The 27097-nt window shown below is 38.6% G+C and overlaps 1 protein-coding gene across 1 annotated transcript in view; it reads right to left on the bottom strand.

Moving 5' to 3' along the window:
* Dcps (Decapping enzyme, scavenger) overlaps window positions 1–24548 on the bottom strand; it is a 32456-nt gene extending 7908 nt beyond the window's left edge. The window contains exons 1-7 of the mRNA XM_067084245.1: window positions 24271–24548; window positions 20393–20639; window positions 18696–18816; window positions 11442–11587; window positions 4393–4617; window positions 2092–2209; window positions 1066–1203 (exon numbers count right to left, since the gene is read on the bottom strand). Coding sequence (XP_066940346.1) covers window positions 1066–1203; window positions 2092–2209; window positions 4393–4617; window positions 11442–11587; window positions 18696–18816; window positions 20393–20635 — 991 coding nt within the window. The 5' untranslated portion in view covers window positions 20636–20639; window positions 24271–24548. The remainder of the gene's footprint in view (window positions 1–1065; window positions 1204–2091; window positions 2210–4392; window positions 4618–11441; window positions 11588–18695; window positions 18817–20392; window positions 20640–24270) is intronic.
* Between the last annotated feature and the right edge of the window lie 2549 nt (window positions 24549–27097).

Raw genomic sequence — 27097 nt, 5'->3', positions numbered from 1 at the left:
GTTGGTCACGCTGGCTGTTAAAATTCCCAATTGTGGGATTGGTAATTGAGAGTTGGGCGAATTCAGGTGTTCAGGGAGTGTGTTGCAATATTGGTATCACAAAATAAAACTACACACTGGACCCCCACCTTCTCTCTCTCTGGTACAGTATATTTTTTTGACATTTATTTGCTGCAGCAAGTACTGCATTAAATACAGTTATGTAGTGTTATATAAATGAATTTTTCAGTCTGCGTATGTACATAGAGATTTTAAATAATATCATCAGTGTTGATGTTACTTCCAGGTTCACAAACATTCTCTTTGAAAAACTATTAAAATATATAAGGAATATAAGGATAAAAGAAGATGGGGTGTAGGCAGTAAAATTTGTGAGATAATTATACATATGTGGATGAGATCAAGAGCTCAAAGATATATGCACAGCAAGTCACACGAATGAAAATCACATCACAAGGAAACTGAAAATTATAGAAGGAAATATTTTAGGCTAAGAGCAGTACTCTGTAAACTGTTCATCTATAAAATGTATACTGTATACAGTTTAAAGAAAGAAGAAATAAAAAAAAATTACCTATTGGGTATTTTACTTATATCATCAACTAGAACATGAATATCTGTCTACTTTGTTAATAATAATAATAATAATAATAATAATAATAATAATAATAATAATAATAATAATAATAATAACCATTCTCCACATCAAGCCACAAATTGTGACATAATTTAGCTTCACTGTTTAGCTATTACAAAATTTCAGTTACACTGTTTATAGTACAGAGACTGAAAATTGACTTTATTTTTACATTATTACACTATAGTTTAATGAAACCACTAAGTAACAGTGCTATCCTCATAGTGGTCACCTGAAGTATTTGTGCCTGTATGAAAAATAAAAATAACACACAATGAAGTCAAAGAAGCTAAACAAGAAGAGGCACAAGAAAAAGGATGAAAGTTAAGAAATTAAAATCAGTTTTGTCTTTTGTAAAGATACTTCCAAGGATGAGAACACCTTGTTTACTTGTCATCACAAGTGAAAGAAAAGACAAACCGCCTTACCTTTCTCTTCGAACTTCAGCCGCAAAGGATGGTTATCTTTAACTGTGAAGGGCAATGTAGCTTTCTGGTAATAATCCTCACACACTTCAAGGTTGCTAATGACAGATGACAAGAGATGTGCTTTACCTGCCCATGTTCCTAGAAGAATGGAAAAATATTAAGACACCATTATTGATATCTGTTTATTCTCAACTGCTGTTCATACAGGTATATTTTTTACTATTTATTTCTTTTCACTTTTCTTTATTTATCAGTATTCTATCCTGTGGAGGCTAGAATTGTTTTTTATCAGCAACATTACAGTCATTCACACTTTTTCTAGTATGAATGTGTATATGCATTTCTCTGCACAAATTGGCTAAAATAGCAATAAACCGCATATATTGTGAGGATGGATGTGCAGAGCAATGACTGAAAACTCTGAAATCAGAGAGAGAATACTGTACTAATAAACTCTGCCAAGCCAAAAGAATGAACTCAATATTGTATACATGTCTAATGGGTTAGTGAAAATGTTGTGTGCAATGCAAGCTGCTGTGGTATTTGCAGGTGTGCCCTAAATTGCTAAGGATCATGTCTGCCTGTTGTCCCTTTTCTATATATGCTAATGGCACTGCCACCTTCCAAGTGACAAAAGGTCTTTCTATTTAAAACCAAAAATGAGATACTGAATTTGGTGTGCCAAAGGCAATTTTGTGAGGCATTATGCAGAGAAAAACCAACTAATCCTCTCGAAAGTTTGCACAACAAAACAGTAAGTTCTTGGCCAGCAAGGGCATTATGAAGCCAAAATAAGGGAAAATTGTTAGTAAGATGATACATTAGCAGATGTAACTTGTGCAATAGCGTGGCTGGACTAGCCTATCATGACAAAAGTCTTAAGAAAGTAAGTTTGCTTTAAGTGGTATTGATGGTTGTAACTGAAGCAAAATGTGTTTTTATCAGTCTTTATTTTAAAGTTAATTGATTAACCAATTGAAAAAATATTCAGCAAAGGAGCTATCTGACAGTATTTACTATACATACCTGGAGCATCAAATGAGAGAGCAGTAAAGTGGAAATGAAGATGGTAGTAGGATGGCTGGTAATGCAGAAAAACTCTCTGCTTGTGAGATGGAATGCCATACTTTTCTTCAATTGCTGCCTACAAGAATAGAAATTTATTTCAGTACTAAAATACACTACAGAATAAAAATTTCATGATAAAAAAACTTTGTTTCACACACTTAAACAAACTGGTCTTAAATTGTAACCACAAAGTTTATAAACATAAGATAAGCATAAGCATAAACTGCATCTTCCCTAGCAAGTCATGATGAGAACAAATAGAATATAACATTATAATGGCTACCAAATAAAGCATCAAACTTTTGCTGAAAGTTGCCGTGAAGCAAACAGAATACAGTAAGCGTAAAAATCTAAAAATTAAACTAAACAATGAAAAAAACCCATTGCCTTTAATTTTAAAAACTTTCTGTTTGATGTTTCTCTTCCTGATATCTGTCATCCTGAAATAATTCTTACCAAATCCAATTCTTCCTCTAAGGATCTCAAAAAATAAAAAATTTTAAATAACATGAGCAGATGGATTTTATTGCATTTTTCTTCAAGATGTATACTTTCTTATAAAATTGGTGCATTTTACTGCTTTTCACTTTGAAATTAAAAGAAAATTTTTTCAGTTATGTAATACACACTGACTCCCCACCTAAACAATAACTTTCCCAAGTCTAAACAAGCACTTTCCAATCTAGATATTGACTTCCCAACCTAGAAACTGACTTCCCAATCTTGATACTGACTTCCAATACCAATCTAAACAACAACTTCCAAACCTACAAGGCGACTTTCCAGTATAGCCCCTGGCTTCCCAGTCTGGGCACAGATGTCTCATTGTAGACACTAGACAACAGGCTTCCCAATCTAGACACTCGATAACAGACTTCCCAAACTAGGCAACAGACATCCCAAGCTAAACACTGACTTTTCAATCTAGGCAACAGATCTCCCAATCTAGATAGTACTAACTTTTCAGTCTAATCCCATACTACTCAATCCAGACACATTTCCCCAACTAGCCACTGACTTCCCTTTCTAAACAACTAACTTTCTAAACTACGTACTGACTTCTCATCCCAATCTAGACACTGACTTCCCAATATAGACAACAGAATTCCAAATCTTGACAGAGACTAGATGTTGACCTCCAAACTGCGTGACTGTGTGAAAATTGTTATAGTTGGCCCTTACCTTACATATCAGAAAAAGGGGTTTAATTCTAGACTTCTTAATTATGATAAATACCAGGTCATATAGTTACATCTAAATGCCAACTTCCTAGCTAGACACTAACTTGCCAATCTTGACACAGATTTCTAAGTCTAGACACTAACTTTACAATCTAGACAACAGACTTCTCCATCTTGACAACAGACTTTTCCATCTGAACAATGACTTCCAAATTTAGACAACAGACTTTCCTATTCAGAAAACCGACTTCCCATTGTAGATACAGTATTGACTTACCAGTCTACACACTAATTTCCTATTCTAGACACTGACTTCTCAATCTAGAAAGAAGACTCAGTTCTTGACACTAGCTTCATAACCTTGAATACAGACTGATTAATCTTGACACTGACTTCATAACCAATCTAGAAGGAAATTTACATATCTAGACACGGACTTCCCCATCTAGAAAAATTTCCTAATCTAGACATAATGAATTCCCAATTCATACAGCAGATTTCATATTCTACACACTGACTTCCTGACAGCCAGGATGTGTACAGGAAACAACAAGGTACTCGTGATTCCCTTTGACATAAACATTTATAATAAATAACTGTTTCTTCCATATTTTTCTATTGGCAATGTTTGCTGCTATACAAAGTTCCAGATGCTAGTAAAATATTAGTCTATTTATTCAGTGTTTATTGCTCATCATTACTTTTCCACTTCTATTCTGTTACTGTTATTGATTCTACGGTGAATTTTAACCTCTAATAGCTAGGGATATGTTTTCATTTCCAGTGATCTGCCTACCTTCAGTCAGCTGACTTCATTCTGCCCTGACTCCACAAACAATATGCAAATCAACTTGTGGAAAAAAAGGTATGGCAACAATCATATTTATTAAAAAAACCTAATAAAAACACTCATGCTAGTTTTCAAATGTATACAAGATTAAACATTTGAGACTTTTGAAGGCCCTGACAGAAAGTAGATTTGCAAGTCTACAAAAAAGTTTGGAGTAATGAAATAAGAAAAAAAGAAGGAACTTATCAAATTACTGGACAAACTACAAAGAAAATGGGGTTACATTACCATCCCTTTATTTAACACATTCTTCAGTAATGGTATATGACAAGCTCTGAGGTCACGAATGCAAGTAATATCCCTCCGATGAATAATAGCTTGCAAGTACAGGTTCTCCACCTGCTCTCCTGTCCACTTCAAATCAGGTACAAGAATAAAGCCATTTTCTGGATCTTTATCTTCATATACAATTCTGTCCACCTCTTGTTTGTGTTCAAGTATGTTATAGATCCACTGAAAATACATTAATAAACTTGCTCAAGTAAAAAAATGAATGTTATACCCTAAATAGTTAAGCAGACAAATAATCTATAATTACAAATGATTCCTCTAAGCATTTCGACTGAACTATGCTACATACAGGAAATAATTTTAATTTTACAAAAATGCAACAATAAATCATTCAGTCAAATGTTAGTGTGCTATTACTTTATAAGCACTAAAATGGCTGTGACATATTTTAAATATATTTTATTTACTGTGGATGTAACCAATGTAACAATCAATACATAAATCAATGAAAAATCTAAGGACTCAAAATAAAGCAGCAAATTACTCTGAAATGTAAGGTATAATTACAAGTTGAAAAAAAAAAAAAATTCCAGTTTTTATGTACCATTTGAATGTGAAAGTGTTGGCTTTTGAATTACATAAAGCCACTTCCTGGACTGTTTTTCCCAGAATGTTGGCTTTTGAAGTACATAAAGCCCCTTCCTGAATTGTTTTTTTCCAGGATGCTCTAAGTATCTTCATTTTGATTCTGAATGTGATTTTTAAACAAACGATTTTTAAAAACAAAATAAATTTCTGTATACTACCCAATCACTTACATAATGCCTCATTTAGGAGTCTTTGCAAATCTTAGACACTCCAGTCCTGAATAACAATTAAAAGATGATCATCATCTACTGGCTGGGTGGCAACAGGTGCATGGCAGCCCTCAGATCTTTTGAATCCATGTAGGTAAGAACCTACCTTCTCATACAGTTTAGGTATGGCTGATGGAATTTAGTATGGTTGGGATGTGGGAAATAATGTAAATTGGATTAATCCTTTCCTGACTGGCCGCTCCCCCACCAAAAAAAATAAATAAAAGCATTATAACTAATCTTACAAACCTAGCATGCAGAAATACAAAAACCCTAAAAATAAATGGATGATATAAATGCTAATTTATTCTACTTTTGTACTTTGGAGAGCTGATGGTGTGTGGAATGTGTTGAGGAAGATCAAGAGGAGGAGAAATGTTATTGTTTGGAGAGGAAGTCTCCTTACGTGAAAACAGCAGGTAACTATGTTTCTGGGGTTTATTCTCTTTTCTGTATCTTTCTACTACAGGCAGTCCCCAGTTATCGGCGGGGTTCTGTCTCTAAGGGTTTCATGATAACCGAAAATCGCCGCCAACTGAAAATCAGCGATTTCAACGCTTTTTCAGTGATTTTCGGGGGTTATCGCAGCGCCGATTTTCGGTTATCAGTGCCTCTGTTAGGTATGTATCAGCACCAATACCCAATTATCGGCGCTGATAAGCAGAAATTGGCAGTTTTCGGCGCCGAAAATTGCCGATTTTCATCGCTAGACATGCGCCATAAAACCGGATCGCTGTTAACCAGGGACTGCCTGTACTTTCTTTTTGAGACTCTCTGGGCTTCTGTCTCACTAGAAACAAGTCTAAAGGTGTTTGTTTTTGCCTCTATTTTAAAATGCACCTAAAGTGAGACATAGTATTGTTATTCAGCAGGTTATAACACAATTTGCTACAACTTTGTCAGGATATTTTTCAACAAAAATTTTCACCTTACCCTAATTTGCACACACTTAGAGAGAGAAATAAGTTTCCCAGGGTGCTGGTGAATCAATCACTACAGTCTCAGGGTGCATCTAAACTGCAGTAAAATGTTATAATCAACAGCTTACTGGCAGTCCTAACCAGTGCTTCATATAATGAACCAGTATTTGCCAGTGATCCATTCTCCACTTAGGGTCACTGACCACTTGTCAACAATTTGTGATATGTATGTGATGACCTACTGACCTGTGTTCAACATGTTTTACTGAAGTGTGGATGCACCCTAAGGCTGGCACATAAAATCTTTATTAGCCAACTGTGTTACCTTGTGGGACAAGGCACTACAGCAGCAACATGGGAAGTTATATACTACTAAATTGTAATTCAGCTGAAAACTGTTTGGTCATGCTAGAATACCCTGATGAGCCAATCATTATCCTTAAAAAAAAAAAAAGCAAGAGCTCCAACCAACTGTTGACTCCTAAAGTGTGAGATGTGTAGAAGCTGTGGATTTTCCTGAATTCATGTAGCAAATGGTCATGGCTAACTCTATCCCTTGTGGGTGCCTTGCTTGAAAGGGCACAGTACACTGGGCAAACCTTGATGTGAAATACATTTGGAAGGCAGCTGAAGTCTGCTCCAACTCTTGAAAATACTTCTTGACTAAGTGACCATCTGTCCTGACTATCAACCATTTCTGCAGAGATGGAAGTTGAAGCCCTGGTATATAGAGGTTACTAATGAAGTCATGGCCCTCTGTCCTAAGCATCAAATGCCTCTGTAATGAGAAAAGCCTAAAGACCTGGGAAGGATTCCTTTCTTGAAGAAAAAATCCAGTTTTTTCTTTAATCAATTCTCCAAGACTAGGAAAGCAGGTTCACTAAACACATCCATGTGACTCCCACCATCGAAAAGTCCAGGAAGAAGAAAAGGAAACGTCCCGAGCTACTGGCAAAGGAACAATCACTTAGACTAATAAGGATAGTGACATTGTGAATGCTGTATGTGAATACAACCATCTCAACTGAAAGAGGAGCAGGTGGAGCTTAATACAAACTGTTAAGTTCACAACAGATCTTCTAGAATAAGAAAGAGTATCCAACAAAGGGATGAACACCAAAAGGGAAGGTCTAACATTTGGTTGTAACACTAATATTACCAATAAATCGCAACAGCATTACAGTATAGCAAAATCCACCATTCTTTGCAGCTAAGCCCCGCCCACCGTTTTCATCACAACCATTCCTTGAAGCTGATTGGTTGGCAATGGTTTCGAAAACTGGTTAATCTGTGGTTCTTTTCATCTTCACTAATTTAGCAATGGTTGTTTTACCAAACTAAAATAAGTTCTGCTTATTATCAAAAGGAAATATTAAATTATCCCAAAATAAAATCATAATACACATCCCTAAAAATGGTAAAAAAAAATAGGAAAATATGAATGTAATCAAGAGTGTTCCATGATGCTGCAGTGTTGTTTTCCATAAATGAGGTTCACCTGAATATGGAGAAACACAGGGAATGTCTGCACTTGAATTGGTGCACTTGAATTGCAGGACAATGATAACAGCCGTCGGTTATTGTCAAGCATGTTCACTATTCTAAATTTAAACACAAAGACTGTCTCAGAGCTATGCTGACTGGTATGTCATATCGATTTTATGAAATTTGACTACATTTTAATAGTCATAAAATCGACTTCATTGCAATCGTTAACACATTCGCTGGGATGACAAGCAGCGACTGCACTCTACAAAACCTGAATATGCCTACTGTAAGGTTTAGCGGTTGTTTTGTTGGGCAATTGTTTGCCGATTGTTCTCTTGGTGTGATTGTTGCCTGCTTACCTGTTCGTTTTTTTTTTTTTTTTGTGGTGAGTTGATGTCTGTCACAGTGTCTTCGACAGCATCAGTCAGGTTCATAGCAGCAGAGAATCGGTATCTCAGCAGCAGAACAGCCGGGAGTCTCTTGGATGGGCGACAGGTATTACCTACCTGTTAGCTTCGGCGGGAGGTGGAGGACCTCTTTGTCTGTTAGTGTTACATCTTCCTTGATGGCAGCATGAGGATGTTTCGATGGGTCAACCATGGTCATCTGTGTGAGGATTTCTTCCTTCGGCAGCAAACGGCTGTCTCAGCGACTCGATCTGTGTCATCTGTTTTGTGGATGTATTAAGTCTTTTGACGAACTAAGTGCTGGCCTGTGATAGGCATATCCGGTGCAGGTGCATTTATGTTGACATTGGAGGTTTCCACAGTTAGATACAGTGGGTATCTGACGAGTTCATTTGTACCTTCTGATCATGTGACAGGTTGATGGAAGCCTTGTGATCCTTCGAACATTGAACCAGTGTCGTCACGTTTCTGGGGAGGGGTTATTGAGTGTGTATATGTGTGCACTCTCTAATGGTATATTATGAGAGGAACATAAAATGGCTATGGACTTCGATTTGCGGCTGGGTGTGATTCGCTCTTTGAGCAAGGTTAGTGGATACGAACAGCCACTGTGGGAAGCGTTTATTTGTGGCCATAGAATGTAAGATAACTCATTGACACTCATTGCTATATTTTTCCCAGACATTATGTGGAATATCCAGTGAGTGTTGTAGTGAAACTCCTCTGGTTCTCAGTATGCATTTTCCTGTTCTGTTCTCCATTGTGCATTTTTCCGTTTTGAACATTGATTTCTTTAAACACCATTTCAGGTTTTAATATATGTTTCTTATAAGAGGAATTCTGGGTTCGTCCCGTGAGGACGAATACTTTGGAAGTGGTGTCCTTTTAACATACTCTGTGACATTTATTTTGGTCTAGAATAATTATGACCTTTTTATTTTGTTTGGTGACCAGGGTGTTAGTCACTAGTATTGGTTGGTCTAGAAGCATTAATTCGATTGACTGTGAATCTGAATTTCCTCTAGTTATGATTTCCATTTTTAGGGAGTGTGTGTCACTCCATTTCATGACAGTAGCTTTTGCTGAAATATTTTTGTTAAATTTACCAATAAAGTCTAGTTTTGTATCTCGGTGTTTAATTCCAGATAGATTCAGTGAAAGGAGTCGACGAGAGAGGAGGAATGTGCTGACCCAGTGCTAGTCACTGCTACCAGAGAATCTTAGGGATGTAAGATGATATGATGCTGTTCTAAAGACATATGCAGTAAGAGATTGTGACCCTAATTGACCTTGTGTAGGGTCATAACAGTGTGGTGGGCAGCAGTAATAGACATGAATAGATAGCCAAGTAGGTAAATAGAAAGGGTATAGGTTACGCTTCCAAAGAGACATAGCTTATTAATAGTGGTATTGGCATCTCAGAATAGGATTTGATGGTTCAGCAATTCGTTTTAGGGAGGTGTTGTGAAAGGCACTAGAGGCAGTCTTCCTCAAGCGCGAGTGTCTGTGTGTGTGTTTAATGATGCGTCACGGGGTGCAAGGTTTTAGTGTGTTTCTAGATATTTCTGGACTTTAGTTCATAAGGGGGAATGTTTGGGGGAGAGGGTGTATGCGCAGTGTATTTAACTGCGGTATCTTGACTGCTTGTGTGTGGTAAAACACATGAAAATGCGCAAGTGTTTCTTTTTTTTCTCTCTCTTCCTTTGGCAGAAGGATTTTAGCACTGTCAAACAGGAGAGTATGTAAGTGTTATTATTAATTTTTTATTGTTAATTTTAGTGTCAGATTTGAAGTGTACTAACTGGTTAAGGGGAGGGCGGGTGGATTGCTTTTTGACTGCACTGCAACTAATATCGGGCGCATTTGAATTTTGGGCGTGGGTTATGTGTTTGGTTTTTTATATAGAAATCAGCAGTTCATATCAGCGCTTAGAGTTTAATAAAGGGATTGTTTAGTTATCGTATTTTCTCTGGGAACTTTGATTATTGGGAAATAATTTATTTGACAGTTGTTGAGTTCCTGTGAGTAAACATTTCTTACGCAAGTGTGTATACATTTCTTAGATTTTAAACTGTTTTTTTTGTAGTTACATACGTACATTTTTTATTTTGAGTACGGGCATGTATGCAAAGGGAGAAGCTGTTGCTGTAAGCTTACTTGGTAATTTTGCCTTGACGACGGGAGAGGCGGACGTCTCCGAAGTTGGGCGCTCAGCGTTTTTTGTTTTTGGTGTGCCGCAGCAGATCATGAATGTGTTTGGAGATGGGGGGGGGGAGGTATTGCACTAAGGGAGGGAAACAAATTTTTTTTCCTCTCTCTCTCTCTCTTCCATTTGCTCGAGTCCCATTTTCTTTACGTGAGGGTAGACTCTCATTCTCTTTACTTGAGGGGGCTGAGTGTTTGTTTTTGTTTGCCCTTGAAGATGCGAAGTTCACCTTGACCTACTTTGCAGTCAGCTGTGTGCTCATCCCACCTGTTTTTTTTCCCCATGGGGTTTTGATTTAATTGTGGGTGTAATTAGTAGTTTCTTTTGACTTAGTTTCTTTTGATTTCTGGGGATTAATTGTTAGAGTAATGGGAATTAACACTATGGGTTTCTTCTGTGTGGGAATTCTTTCAGGGAGAATTTTCTTTCTTGTCTTTTTTCTTTAAGGGGTGTCCTTTCGCAGGATTTGGGAAATTTTGTATTTGTGATCAGCCACGAGTGAGTTACCGGATTTATTTACAAAGGGGAAAGCTGCGAAAATGGCGAGAGGAAATAGTGATCAGAGATTCCTTAGGTCAGCCTATGGTTGTGTAGGGAGCAGAGATTCAGTCCACGGTTTGAAGGGTTTTGTTGAAATTCAGAAGAGTCATATGCAGATGGTTGGGTCGAGTTCTCGGGCTCCACGGGTTTGTTGTTTTAACTGTAATATGCAGGGACACATTAAGACATTTTGCCTTGTTAAATATAGTGGCGGTCGTAGAAGTTATGGTCATCCTTGGCGGTCTTGTCCGTCTCTGAGACAGTATAATGGTAGGCCTACATTTCAGAATTTTGGTAGCTCAGGTAAGAATCTTCCTCAAGGGGGTTTTTCGAGGGGATATAGTGATCGGCGGGCATTGTCTAAAGACCAATCAGTTGTAAGGGAAAATTGGATGGGTGTTTCTTGTGATACAGGACTTCTGGGGGAACCCTCAGAGGCAAAGCCAGTGATAAAAGGGTCTGTGCATGGGATAAATGTAAGGGTTATTATTGATACAGGCACCTATATTAATTTGACGACTGTCTATCCAAAAGTCAACAATTTCAAATCAGTTAAAAATTACTTTCAAGTTTGTGACATTCATATAAACGTGTAACTAAACCAAAAGATGTCTTTCATCTGCCTCACTTGTTTACTAAAGGAACTGGATTCAATAAAAGGCTTGGTAACTTCTCTGTAGAGTTCCGGAGTCTCATTTACAAAAGATGATTCTTGTTTCTCAAATCGCAGAATGTGCTTTTCTTCTGCCGGATAGACTATTGTTGCTTTCACTTCTGTTGGAACAAAATTGTAATTATATACGTTTCTGCAACTGAATTTTTAAAACAAACTATCTGAACCAAAATCTTGTACACAGATTACATTGATAATTTTTAAATCTAGACAAATTTACAAATTAAAGTAGAATCTTATCAAGCAGAATGAAGTGAGATGTAGTGTACAATATTTAAATGCTCCTACACACAGCTAACCTCTCTGCACTAAAAATATTACAGGTTGTTGTATTTGCATATGCAGAAAATGGTCTTTCATCATGAACTTCCAAGAAATTCATATATATTCAATTACCTATGACAAGACACAAAAGTTCTTACACAGCGAATTCCACATGAAAATGGAAAGCCGTGGTAATGAGGATATAGAGCATTCCAACAAAATAACATTTTTATAATAAAATTAAGTTTTATATATACTTACCAAGTAATTACTTAGCTATCGATTATGCTTGCACGGCATCCTAAATTGAAAATTCACGGTAACGTGTCAGTTGCAAAGTGGGGGGTTAACAGGCCCCGCCCATTGCAACGGGAGCGTAGGAGCAACTTACTGCCAGTGATATTCTATTCTATTGTCGCAAAGTCCATGAAAAAAGGGGAGGAGGCAGGGTTCTGATTCAGTAATTACTTGGTAAGTATATATAAAACTTAATTTTATTATAAAAATGTCATTTTTATATAACTTACCAAGTAATTACTTAGCTTAATCCCACATTGCAAGGAGGGTGGGATGAATGGACTGTTCTATTCAAAAACATTAAGGGTGGTAATGACTTGAACTAGAAAAGAATGGCTAACATTGAAAAAATGCTTATTGCTTCCTTACCTGGTAAGAGAGCTACTGCAGAAGAATACTGCCTCTGGTTGGTGCTCATCTTAACTTGTAGTGGCGCAGCGGTGAGAAGAGAGTCGCCTCTACATCAGTGGAAGTCTTGCAATGGAAGATGTGCCTGATTGCTGACAAGACGCATGCAGGAAAAAAGTTGCCACTGCCCTGGGCTCAGTGCCACAAACCAACAACCAGAAATCACCGTCACCCACCCTGACACAACAAACCATTACCCATCCAAAGAACTGGTGGGCACTCAAGGTACAAAGTACCCCCAGGCTCCCCAAAAACTCAACACCCTACATCAAGGTGAAGTTCTTCATTGGACGGGTGGGTAGAGCTCTCGGCTAGCACGCTGTTGGCCCAGCGTTCGACTCTCCGACCGGCCAAAGAAGAATTAGAGGAATTCATTTCTGGTGATAGAAATTCATTTCTCGTCATAATGTGGTTTGGATTCCACAATAACCTATAGGTCCCGTTGCTAGGTAACCAGTTGTTTCTTAGCCACGTAAAATAAATCTAATCCTTCAGGCCAGCCCTAGGAGAGCTGTTAATCAGCTCAGTGGTCTGGTAAAACTAAGATATACTTAACTTTTTACATCAAGGCGAACAGACAGAAGAGCGACAGGATCTCTCCTGTGCTTCTTCCCCCAATACCATGCCAGCCACTGCTAAAGGTCCTAGGGTACTGCAGTTTTCAAAAACTGTTTCCACTTCTTTCAAATAACGAGACGCGAAGATCGATTTGCACCTCCAAAAGGTCAACTGCAGAATTGATGAGAGGGATAAATTGTGTTTGAAGGTGAGAAGGATAACCACTGTTCTAACTTCATGAGCTTTAACTTTGATGAAAGGAAAAGTCTTCCTCAATCTGGGAATGCGCTTCGGCGATCAGGTCTCTAATAAAGAATGAAAGGGCATTCTTTGACAGGGGATGAGAAGGATTCTTGACAGAACACCAGAGGTTGATAGCAGGTCCTCTGATCTTCTCAGTCCTATGCATAGTACTCAGGGCTCTGACTGGGCAACAGAACCCTCTCCTCAATATGGAAGGAGCGAGGCCAAGGCTTAGAAGGATCCTCATTCTTGGCTAAGAAACCTAAGGTGAAAGAGCACACTGCATCTCCTTGGGAGAAGCCTACCCTCTTGTCAATTATGTGCAGCTCACTAACACGTTCGGCCATAGCCAGGGCTACTAGAAAGACAGTCTTCCGCATGAGGTTCTTGAGGAAAGCGGAACTCAGTAGCTTGAAAGGGGGACTCGTAAGCCACTCAAGGACTATATCCAAGTTCCAAGACACTAAATCAGATTTCTTCTGCTTGGAAGTGTCGAATGACTTAATGAGGTCATTAAGATCCTGGTTAGATGAAAGATCCATACCTCTGTGTTTAAACACCGAGGTAAGCATCACTCGGTGTCCTTTAATGGTGGATGAGGAAAGATTTCTAGAGGTCCTCAGGTAAAGGAGAAAATCCACAATCTGGGTTAAAGATATCTCAGATGAGATGAGATGTCTGGTGCACCGTCGACAGAACACTGTCCACTTTGACAGGTAGACGTTGCAAGTAGATTGTCGTCTACACTTTGCAATAGCTTCCGCAGCTGCTCTTGAAAAACCTTTTGCTCTGACAAGTTTCCTGACATTCTGAAGCCTGTCAGAGCGAGAGTGGACAACCCTTGGTGGTATCTCTTGCAGTTAGGTTGTTTGAGTAGCCACGGTCTTTGGGGAAGCAGCCTTGGGAAGTCTACCAGATGTAGAAGGTCCAGGAACCACTTTCGTGGGCCAGAATGGCGCTATGAGAGTCACTGATGCATTGCGGTGTGACACGAACTTGTTCAGGGCTTCCCTCACCAAGCTGAAGGGTGGGAAGGCATAAAGGTCCAGACCTGACCAGTCATGAGCATGGCGTTCGTCGCCCATGCCAGGGGATCCGGGACTAGAGAGCAGAAGAGAGGAAGGCGAATGTTTTTTGAGGTGGCAAACAGATCTACAGAGAAGTTGCCCCACAATCTCCAAAGGTCAACACAGATCCTGTGGTCCAGGGTTTAATTTCCCCTGAATGAAATGAGTGACCAACATCACTTGATTTTGGTGTGCCCAAAGTAGAACGTCCTTTGCAGTCTGGCAGAGGGAAGAGAAACGAGTGCCCCCTTGTTTCTTGACATATGACACAGCGGTGGCATTGTCCGCATGAACAACCACTGTCTTGTTGCGAACTGAGGTTGACAAATGATGGAGACCTAGATGAATGGCCTTCAGTTCTTTTATGCTGACATGAAGACTGATTTCCTCTGGGGACCAAGTCCTGGAAACTTCTTGACTCTCTAGAAGAGCTCCCAGCCTAGATCCGGAGTGTCTGAGTAGAAGTCTAAGCCAGGGCTCGGAGGGTGAAGAGATTTTCCCTGCGAGAGTCTTCCTTCGGACAGCCACCACTGGAAGTCCAATCTTATCTCCTGGGTGATGGGAAAGACAATAGAGTCTGCATGAGTCTTCCTGTCCCAGTTGGCTCTGAGGTAGTTGGAGAACTCTTGTGTGCAATCTGCCCAATTGACGAAGGTCTCGATAGACGACAGTCCCTAGAAGGCTCATCCGCTGACAGGCCGACCATGACGAGAGGGCAAGGAAACTGTGAATCATCTGGAGGCAGTTTGCGATTCTCTTGGGGGACAGAAAAACCTGAAAAGTCCTAGAGTTGAGAATCATCCCCAAATAAAGAATTTCCTGTGTAGGGGTTAACTGGGATTTCTGGAGATTTAAAAGAATTCCTAGATCCTGAGAAAGTTGTAGAGTTGTCTGAAGGTCCTTCGTGCACTTCTCCTTCGAAGGGGAATGAAGAAGCCAGTCGTCCAGGTAAAGCCATTTGGCAAGAGGGGAGAGGACTTGGGAGAAAACTTAGGGGCTGTGGAGAGGCCGAAGCAGGGGGACCAAAACTGGAAGAATTTTCCCTGGAAGACGAATCTAGATACTTCCTGGAAACTGGATGGATGGGGATATGAAAGTACGCATCTTGCATATCCAGGGTGATCATCCAATCGCACGGGTGAATGGAAGCCACGACTGACTGGTTCATCTCCATCTTGAACTTTGTCTTCCTTACGAAGAGACTGAGGGTGCTTACGTCCAGGACTGGTCTCCAACCCCCTGATGCTTTGGGAACTACAAACAGATGATTGTACAGTAGAAGCCCTGGGAGTGAACGTCCTCAACTTCTTCTAAGGCTCTTTTTAGAAGGAGAGAGGATACCTCCTTTGAAAGGGCCAAATGTTCCTCTGAGCCTCTTGAGTAGGCTGTCAAGGCAATGGAAGAGGACACTAAACGGGGGTTCTCAGAGAACAGGATGCAGTAGGCCTCCTTTAACACCTTGACAATCTATTGGCCTCCTCCCCTGGGCTCCCACTTCTCCCAGAAAAAGAGAAGTCTGGCTCCTACTGGGGCACAAAGGACTTCGGGTTCACTTCTTGGATGGCAGCTTGGAGGAGTACTTCTTAAAAGATCTTGATTGGAACCGGAGATTGGAGAGAGGTCTAACTTGTGATTTGGGCTTATTCCCACAAAAGGGATGCTGTTGTAGCGGAGAGATCATCTTGGGGATGAATGACGAAGACGAAGAACTCTTCGGGCGTTTAGAAGACTGTGCAAGCAGGTCTTGAGTGGATTTCTTCTGAAGATGTGATGTGATCTCATCCACGATCGACTCGGGGAAGAGATGAGAAGAATCCAATGGAGAAAATAACAAGGCGGAACTTTCCAAAGACGTGACTCCTCTTGTGGTGAAGGAGCACCAACGTTCTCTCTTTTTAAGAACTCCGAAAGCGTGAACAGCAGCAAGTTCTGATGAGCCATCCCTGATGGCTCTGTCAGTACAAGAAAAAGCACTGAACAGGTCTGTTGCAAAGAGTTCGTCCAAGCCCTTAAAGTCTTCTATCTTCTTTGCAAGGGTTCCTATTGTCCATTCCAGAAAACTAAGAACTTCAAAAACTCTGAAGAGGTTTTTAACGAGATGGTCCAGTTCCAAAGAAGAGAAGAAAACTTTGACAGAAGCAAAGGCTGACTGACAGGAAGAGTCGATAAGGTCAGAGAAGTCCCCTTGCGAGGAGCTTCCCCATTGACATACAGCTGATATTTCTTCTTGATCAGATGAGTGGGAGGCCGGGCAAAAGTTATTTTGCTCTGCTCTCTCTTCATTGAGAGCCAGTCTTCAATCTCCTTCATGGCTTTCTCAGAGGAGGAAGAAAGCACCATCTTGGGAAGCCGAGAGAGATCTTCAGGAAGGCTTCTCATAAGGAAGGAAGAAGCAGGAGATGATAGAGCAGCTGGGCCGAAGAAGGAGGGAAAACTCGCTAGGAGGAGCTGCAGAAGAGACGCATAAGCTGTGGGAGGAGAAGCATCTTGTTCAATCTCCTCTTTATCTTCTGAAGAGACCGGAGACAGGAACAAATCTTAAGAAGGTTTCGAAAAGGGTGCTTTCCTGATGAAGCTCAAGATTTCCGGCAGCTGTTCCTTGATGGGTGTCAATGAGGGGTCGTCTGGCTCCATGATGGAAACTTGGCAGTCGAGAGAAGACGGTTGATGAGAAGGAATTGGGTGTCTGGATGGTGGTGCCGAGAGCTTGGAGTCCACAGCTGGAAACATGGGAGCAGGTGCTGGACACAGGAGCAGGTGCTAGGCGCGCGGGAGTGGGTGCTGGGCATGCAGGAGCAAGAGCTGGGCACACGAGAGCAGAATCTGGGAGCATGGGAGCTGGAACTGGGCTCTCGGGAGTGGGCGCTTCCAGGCAAGACTGGGTCTCGGGCGACAGACACTTAGCCTGATGTTTTGGGCATATGGAATCCTTGGGAGAGAGCGAAACAGGAGAATCCCATGGGTGTGCAAGAAGCTGAATCAAGGTGAAAACTGAAGGATCCACACCATAGATGCAAGATGGAATCGGGTTGTCAAAGGTGTCCTTGAGATGCTTGACCGGCAACAGGGAAATGTCTACGACACCCGCAGTCGGAATCTGAGTCCCAGCTAGAAGACAAGCGGTGCACATCCAGTGACATGACTTTCCAGCGGCAATCTGTCGAAGCCTGGGATCTAGCATCAGGCTCGACTGAGGGGGCAGCAACCCGTGGGCAAACTCCACCAGTCTCCCTTGGACCTCCGGTATGTCTTCTCTCAGGTACAGCGGAGCAGGACGACCTTTGTCTAGGAGCACCGATGGGACAGGAAGCCACCTCCTTCACTGACACTTCACTTAACACTTTATCATTAACTTTGCCACAGAAAACTTTTTCCAGAATTACACGTAGGGAAACCCCTATCTCCGACACTGAACTAACTACTAGACTAATTTTCTTGTTGAATTTAGACTCAATTCTGGACTCAAGACTGGGTATGGCATCAGGGTCAGAAGCATGGGAGTATGTGGAGGAATAGAGGGAGGACTGAGAATAGGAGAGAGAGAGTATGTCCATGAGTAAAAGGAAGAGCTAGGCTAGGGTTAGCCTTAGGCTTATGTGAAGAATCTCTACTAACAAGGACCTTACTTTCAGCACGAGCAGCCGCCTTCCTGACCCTGTTCTTCTCAAGTCTATTAAGATGAGGTTCAAGCACCGTCCACTTACATTCATCCCAGCCCTTGCATTCTGAACATGTATTCTCTCTCAAACACACCTGGCCCCTACACTTAGTGCAAATGGAATGTGCATCATAACAAAGCTTATTAAGCCTGGTCTTACATCCTTCACTATAATAACGATGACTGGAAGTGCTAGAATCTGACACAGCTATAGGAGAAAGAATCTAGATGCAAAAGATGAAATAAAAAAAGGCAACAGTTTGTCAAATAAAAGTGAATACTTCCCGAATTTGGCAAGCAATGAAGAACCGACGAATCAGGCACGACTGCAGAGCGCGACATGCTGTCGGCAGCACAGCATAAAAGAGAATGACGCCACTGGCGGTAAGTCGCTCCTATGCTCCCATTGCAGTGAAGAAGGCCAGCCAACCCCCACTTTGCAACTGACATGTTACCGCAAATTTTGAATTTAGGATGCCGTGTAAGCATAATCATTAGCTAAGTAACTACTTGGTAAGTTACTTATATAAAATGACAATACTAATTATGTAGGAACTCCACTTGGCATAGGTTTTTTACAGGGAGAATTTACTGTATTTCACCACAAATATTATCTTACATATTCCTACAAATTATGAAAACCACAACTGAATATGGGAAATCTTCAGCATCTGTAACTTTATAAGTGAAATGAAAGGCAAAAAAATTACTTACCATTAAGTTCAGGGGAAAGTAATGCTTTTTTGTTATGGTATACATCATTTTCAAATAAATCCTGAAGTTTTGTTTCATTTGTCAGAATATCTGGAAGTTTTTCTGCATTAAAAGGTAGTTTCTGAAAAAGTTAATTTAAAATAATTAAACTTGGAGATTTTTTTTAATTTGTACACAGTTTGAATAAGTTGTTCTATAAATACATGAATATATTATTTATGCCATTACACCCAAAATCAAGGTGATATGAGTTCTAAATGAAATGAAATAGACTGCCAAGAAGAATCCTTCTGATCATCTAAAATGATAAAATGAACTGAAAACATAAAACCTATAATAATAATATTATTACTATTATTGTTCAAAAGATGAAACCTATTCATATGGAACAAGCCCACAGGGGCCACTGACTTGAAATTCAAACTTCCAAACAATATGGTGTTCATTACAAAGAAGTAGGAGGAGGTAAAGGGAAATAAATAAAGAAGAGATCCCACTTATCAAAAAAGAAAAAAGTAAATTAATAAATAGATAAAATGTATTAAAATGCAAAGCGAACAGTATTTGAGTAGTACTGCATTGCATCTTCACTTGAACTCCCTAAGTTCCAATTGCACAGCATCCTCTGGGAGGCTGTTCCACAGTCCAATGGTGTGAGGAATAAAGGACCTCTGGAATTGAGAAGTTTGACAGCAAGGCACATTTACTGCATATTGGTGCTGCTGTTCAGCAAATCTGGTTGCTCTTGGCAGGAGAAGGGGATCAGGGATCAATTGTGAATGTAAAAGATCTCTGTTGAAATACAACTTATGAAAAAGTGACCAATAAGAGACCATCTGTTGATTGTCCAAGTCATATATGCTACTATAAGGAAACAGAAACCTACCACCACGAACAACTCTCTCTACAAAAAGATAGTCTCTGGCAGAAGCAGACATCCACAACGGAGAACAGAACTCTAGTAAAGGGAGTACAAATGACCTAAAACAGGTTGCATTGATTCTATCACTTATATATGTATGAGGCCTTATGAACAATACCTAACTTTCGTGCGGCATGTGCTGAAACTTTCATTAGATGTTTCTCAAAAGTTAGATGTGAGTCAAAGGTTGCACCTAGAATAGTTAAAGCTTCAGACTCATTCAGCAAAGTTCCACCCACCTGAAGGGGTGGCTGGGGTGGGAAATTTGTATATGACCTGCTAATTAATACCGTAGTGTTTTCGTTTTACTGGGGTTCAGCCTCGTACCCCCCCAACTACACACCATTTCCATGTCCTTATCAAGGCTTAGGGAAGCTTCATTTCTCAAAAGTGAAGACTTTACTAAACCCACAAGTGTTGCATCATCAGCATACTGAACAATCTTGTTTTCCAGGCCAACAACCATGTCATCTGTATACACTGAAAATAACAGTGGACAAAGAACACTGCCCTGTGGAACTCCAGACACAATAGGTCTCGGTTCATTAATGATCCCATCCACAGCAACTTGGTGCTACCTACCTATAAGGAAATCTTGAAGTAATCCTAAAGCAATATCCACCCTCTCCAAGATTCTGAAGTTTATAAATATATATTCAACAAAACAAGTACATGTACAGTCAACTAACAATAATTTACCCTATGGAAGAGTCACATGATGAACAAACTTCTTAAAGAAGTTTACTAAACAAGATGAAAAAATTCAAATCATTACCTGTAACACAACAACAGCTGTCCCCTCCTTCCCTTTCAGCTTCGCCTGGAAGGCCAAAGACCCGTTCACTTCATTATTGTTTAAAATTTGTGCAACTTCAAAACCCTCAAAGGAAGTAAACTGATGACTTTTGTTAGTGCCTGATGTGCCATGGTCAAAACTGTCATCTAAATGACCATTACCCTCTTCAGTTCTCATCTTCTTTGCTGGAGGCAAATCTTCCTTGTTGGCACTTTCAGACATTTTCCTGTAAAATATAAGACTGGGTAACATCACGTAGGACTATATATTAAGTCTAACTTTAATTACAACTAATTACAAAATAAAAATGTAAAAAAGTTGTCTTTTTATCCAGTGATTAAAGTGACAAATCAGTGTTTTCTTTCGATTTTTTCAGTAACATCACCCATACTTCATTGTTGATAGATTCTCATGCAGGTTATAAATGTGATTTAGGAGGCATAATTTTGGTAAATTTTTACCTTAAATATCACCCCCACTGGTTTGAATACCATAAGAGATCATTTGTATTCCCTATGGGTATACAAATGATCTCTTATGAACTGGTATAATTCGTAATCTATGTGAAATGAATTTACTTCTTTTTTACAATGCTTAGCTCATAGCATGGTGTGATAAGGTTAACTTGCTACTTGGAATGGTCATCATAACTACCTCTACAGCATATAACACTAGACCTAAGCTCAACAGCCATAACAAATTTTTCAAAATAAGAATATGAATTACAAAAAGTTATCTTTGAATTTTGAAGTTTTATGCTATGTTCAAACTGTCTGGATGTTGCAAAATTATTTATAGGCCCAACAAAAATAATCTAAGGCGTCTGAAATGTAATCTCATTTACTGAAGGATTTATGTTTAGAAATTACTTTTCTTTGAACAATAACAGTAATGATGATTCAAATTATATCGGGAAGGTAACCATTAGTCTAAATATTTATTAGTATTAACTGCAAAGATTGTGCAACACTTTTTTAACTAAGAATGTTATTTTCTTAAAAACCCTTTTGCTTGCTTTTGGTGTATAGGCTAACTGATTTAGGCTATTCACAATTATAAGGCAATTTGAAGTGCAAGAATGTGTAGAAAACTTCATATGCTTTCTGGCCAGAAATTGTTAACACAGAATTATGAATGGTGTGTAATGTATTCTTAGCAAGTGCAGAAAACTAACACACCTAGGCTTAGGAACAAAATCTTGGCGTTACCAAAAGTGTAATTGCATAAGCAAATAACGGCTAATAAACCATTATTTTTGAACTGGCTAAGGAATATCACACAAATAATTTGATTTTTTTATAAAAACCCAAATATTCCTATAACAAATAAAAAAATAAATATTTTCAAGAAAATTTCATTGTCTCTACACATTGTAGACCTATGTTCCAACTGGTTTAAGTTGCCCCCACTCATATGGCTGTGTCACACAAGCTGTGCACACCTGCTGATATCAGTGGATGTGTTTTATCTACATTAATACTTTTGTATATACTGTATTTATTTATCCTTTTTTCAGCATTAAGGCATAAAAATAATCAAATAGGACTAGCCTACTTAAAATTCTCAAGTTGCAATGCAAGCAATATCAGTGTTATGAAAAATTTTTAAAATTCCTTTTAACATTTGAACTGATGTTTGATGATATTTTTTTGTCAAATGCATCAACACTCGGTGAATGAAAGTTTTGGAAATTTGGTTGCAAGTAATATTTTCTTACAGTTTTGATATATATGATAGATTTCATTCTTATGACATATACTATGTCCTTATTTTAAAAAAGAAATTCATTTTCACATAAAAAAAAGATAAATTTGAAGCATGTTCAGTTGCCAGTTAGTAAATTTTGAATTAAATCCAATGCATCATGTAGAAGCACTCATGAGCATGGATGCCCCTTGAGAATGAACGTAAAAACATACACAAGAGACGGTAAATATCGTAACCATTTACAAGAGACATAAACATGAACAAAAACATAAAGTGCAGTAAATAACCTATTCTGGTCGACAACCGGCAGAAACCTGACAGCTGTAAGCGTAGTATTCTTCAGTTTTAGCAAGTGTTTAAAGTTAAATAAAACCTATTTGTGTTAAAGAGATTTAGAAAAAAAATACTTGGGAAAAGGATTGTATTCCAATATAGCCTATATGCCAGCGACCAAGGGCTACGTACACTGTAGCAAGACCCTGTATATGGAAAGCTAGGAATAATTGGTAAAATTTTGGTAATCCTCCAGTTTAGGTGTCCAAATTCACTGCTCCCTTGTGTGTTTGTTCAAGTTCCTTCCTATTTTCAATTTCTTCTTTTGACAGATCTGCAAACAGAAGTATATTTGCTAAAAAATGAACAGTTTATCTGCTTACAGACGCAGAGATTGTAAAAAACCAAAGGGAATAAAGCTCTGCACCTCACGCGAATAGCGTAGTATGCCTGCAACTGTGTTTTTGGAGTGAGTGCTTAGGAACCAGGAACCAGGTAGGAACCTGGCACGGGCTCTTGCTTTTCAGCAACCACTTTCTGATAAATCTGAAAAAAACGAGCAGTGTATCTACTTACAGAAGCAGAGATTTAAGATTTTCTCAAAATTCTATGGGTCCATAACCCCTAAGACGTTTTTCGTTTATCTATGTTCCCCCTTTCTTCCCTTTGTTTTTTTACAATCTCTACTTCTGTAAGCAGATAAACTGCTTATTTTTTCATTCTTTTCCATGATTCAATAAATATTTGATAAATGTGTGCGCTGCTCTTCACTTTACATAATGCAGTGAATTTGGACCCCTAAACTGTAGGATTACCAAAATTTTTCAAGTTGCCAATAAGACTCCAGCCAGACATTTTCGGATGGAAAATCAATTTGGGGGTAATTCTAAGCCGGCTGTCCGCGGTGAGCTAGACTGTGGCAATTGGCGTTTTTCTATGTCATTTTACTTGCTTTACAAGAATTTAAAGTAATATTTTGTCGGCCGGTTGTAACTAAACTGTAATTGACCTTTGAAGACTACACGACTTGAATTACCTAACGCAGGGTAGGTCTAAGCCGGCATTCCGCGCCAAGCTCGCCACCCCCCCACCTCTATAGCTAATACGGCAAAATTGTAACCAATAAACACCTCTAGGGTACGTTCTGTTGGTATTTTTAGGGGTGTTTCCTGGTTACAATTTTGCCGTATTAGCTATGGAGGGGTGGGGGGATTGCCGCGGAATGCTGGCTTAGACCTACCTGCCTTAGGCAATTCAAGCCGCTTAGTCTTCAAAGGTCAATGACAGCTTAGTTACAGCCGGCAGACAAAATATGACTTTTAATTCTTGTAAAGCAAGTAAAATAACATAGGAAAACGTCAATTGCCATGGTCTAGCTCACCGCGGACAGCCGGCTTAGAATTACCAATTTGGGTTTTTCATGCAATGATAGGGCACTAAAACAACCTAAAAATACCAACATAACGTAACCTAGCCTATGGGTGTTTGCTGATTACAATTTAGCCCTATTAGCTATGGAGGGGGGGGGCTGTATTGCCTTACCTTGTAAGTCGTAATTCGATTAATTTTTTATTTATCATTTGCGCATAGTGTTTATGGGGTTCTGAATAACGAAAATGAAGAACTCTTTTCAAAAATGTAGGTTACAATTTCATATCGTGTATTGGTAACTTATATAATAACAAGACCGCAGGTACGACTTCTTCAAAATTAGGCCTCACGCCGTTATTGAAATGAAGGCGGCTTGCCCAAATCCCCTAGCCTATTCCATTTGCTAGAATGTACATAAACTTGAAAAGGCTAACAAGATATAGGCTAAGTTAGGCTCTTGATTAACCTTTGGTTAGCTTGGTATCAATATAAACTATCGCACTTACCGTAGGTTTGGTGAGCAACACTGCAATGTCAAGACTACCCTAAGAGTTCGGAGTTTAAGTCTAGTTCTTTTAATTGGGAGGTGAATTGAGATGCCAATCCTTTCTCTGAGAAACTTCTTGGACTTACGATGGACTATAATAAGCCAGTTTTAAAAAGTCGCTCGTATTAGAGTTAGCCCATTCAAAACCACACGGCTTACGTCAAACTCAAAACGTAAACACCAAACATCCGGCTTCCTTTTTCTTCTTCTTCTCATTTCAAATCTTGAGGACTAACCGCGGTCTTTAGCCGAGACACTTTATGGCTCGTAGAGAAAAGAAAAAAACTCATTATAAAGAATAAATTATGTTCCACTACATCATTCCATTACACAGGAAAATGTTAGTGAAACAGGACACCTTACAAAGACTGGAGAAAGTGTGATGTAAGTGGAAAGTACAAACATATTGTGTAAGGGAAGTAGTTTGGAAAACAAAAGCTTAAGTGGAAGTAAAAGATAGGATTGCCAAAGAAAATGATACTTGAGTAAAGGTCACTTAGGGGAGAGAGAGAGAGAGAGAGAGAGAGAGAGAGAGAGAGAGAGAGAGAGAGAGAGAGAGAGAGAGAGAGAGAGAGAGAGAGAGAGAGAGAGTCTAATAGGGATGCACTGTATACAAAGTTGGCAGTACTAATAATGGCCGGACCACAATGCCGGTACAAAATGTGCAACAATAAATGAAGGAAAGAACACATGACATGTGAATTATGCGAGAAAGAAGAAAACCCCATATATGACTACGCAAAACTTCAGGGGGTGAACATTAAAAGCATCAAGGTGAAGGAACTAGAAACTGGAAGGTAATGAAATCAGAAATAGGTATATAAAAAAAAAGACAGTGCTATCAGTGCTAACAAGGATGACCTATTGCACCTATTCAAGCAGTGTACACATATTTTACTGCAGGGCTGCTACGGGAACATCTTAGAACCAGGATCTTAATCTCATTTCTGTCTTACTTTTATACTTGACTGTATTTTAGATTCTCCAGGTTTTTTATTGATTTGACTTATTAATTAGTTACCATCGTGACTCATTTCTAATTGCATTACTTAATTTTACGTGCATTTGCCATAAAAGCTTTTCAATATATTGAGATAGGTTTTACCAATGTTTGAAATCCCGCCACAGTAAATTCACTCTTCATATGGCATAACCGTGTTATTTTATGACAGTCTGTATTATAGATAGGCTAATCCTATAGATGTTAAAACTTCTTGAGAGTATATACTTGTGGCTTGAGGCCACGGTGTATTGTGTATTATTTTGTGGCTGGTTTTAGAAAAAAAATGTATTTTTGTCATATGCTATTTCACCAGTATCCAATCTTACTTTTTTTTATATTTTAAACACTGAACTGAGCGGTACCCGTTCCTTCTGCAATAGCGTCAAATTAACGTTTTTGTTTTATATTCTTGTTTGAGATCTAAAATTCCTGATGATCTTGATTTAATTAGGGTCTTCACACCAACGGCTTGCGCTGTTCAGTCTCAACTGCTCCATCGCCCTTTATTTTCTATTGATTGCAACTTATTGTTGATCTTCACAAGTTTTAATCTTGAGTTTATTTTCTTATTTCTATGTCCTGAATATAACTATAAGATTATTTCAGTTCTTTACAAAAGTTTATATATGTTATGTTTACAATGCCGCAATCACGGTAAAAAAATTGTTATGTAAAATGATTAGTAAATATATGTAAGATTTTGTCAGTTTATTATTATTATTATTATTATTATTATTATTATTATTATTATTATTATTATTATTATTATTATTATTATTATTATAATTGAAAAGGATGGTTGTATTTTGCGAATTTATCTTTTTAAATCAGTGCTTTGCACGTGAAACAAAACCAAAGTCATTCAAACTGAAGTTCGTGTAATTTATGCCCGTAAAAATCTATTTTTCTTTCATTATGAAGAATAGCTGCTGCCTAAACCAGACTTTCTGACTTTGCTTTGAGCTTTAATAGACAGGTAACAAATCTGAAAGTTTCATCAAACTTCAGTCATTTATTTCACCAAGACAAATTCATCCATTAAAATATATGCTTTTAGAAAACAACGTAAAGAAAAAATTGTTCTTTATAAGCACTCTAAAACTAACTTGTGATGATAGAATAGGAAGAAGCATATAATTTCTTTTGTTCTGAAGAAAAAAAAAAAAAATTAGAGAACACGCAGTACAGGCAGGTAAGGTGTCCTTTTACTAATTTATATAGTATTTTCAGAATTATGTTATGGTGACCAAACTGTGAAAAACAAGTGACAAGGAAAATTTATGTAGTGTCATCAAGAGTTATGTCATTAATTATTTAACTGATTATCATGCAAATGGATGTGAAAGAGCATTAGCATCAGAGATGCAGAGTCCACCTTTAAATGTAAAAGAATATGGCGAAAAAAAAAACAGTATGAATATGAGTGCAATTACAAGGTTCGAATACAGATGACCCAGGAAAAAATGTTTAAAAGTAATTTGTTAACTTATGCTCAAACGCAAACTTTAATTGTTCATCATATAGATGCGAACAGTTACAGGGTTTTAGTTACACAAGGGGGGATTTGAAATAACAAAAGATTTGCCAAATAAGAGTAAACTGAGATGTGAACATTTGACTTCAATATATGCCACTGAAGAATGATTTCCTGGGGATGACAAGTTCCTGATATAGATACCGTTAGATTTAGCAGCTGTAATAAGTTATAAGATGCTGTGTCAGATCTGTGGGTTGCGCTGAATGAAAACAATACATACGATACCCATAACTAATGCAAAGGGGC

Source organism: Macrobrachium rosenbergii, chromosome 3 (genome assembly GCF_040412425.1).
Source record: "Macrobrachium rosenbergii isolate ZJJX-2024 chromosome 3, ASM4041242v1, whole genome shotgun sequence".
In the NCBI taxonomy this organism is placed as follows: Eukaryota; Metazoa; Arthropoda; class Malacostraca; order Decapoda; family Palaemonidae; genus Macrobrachium; species Macrobrachium rosenbergii.
Note: the sequence above shows the minus strand (reverse complement) of the source record. Positions and strands in the feature narration are given on the sequence as shown.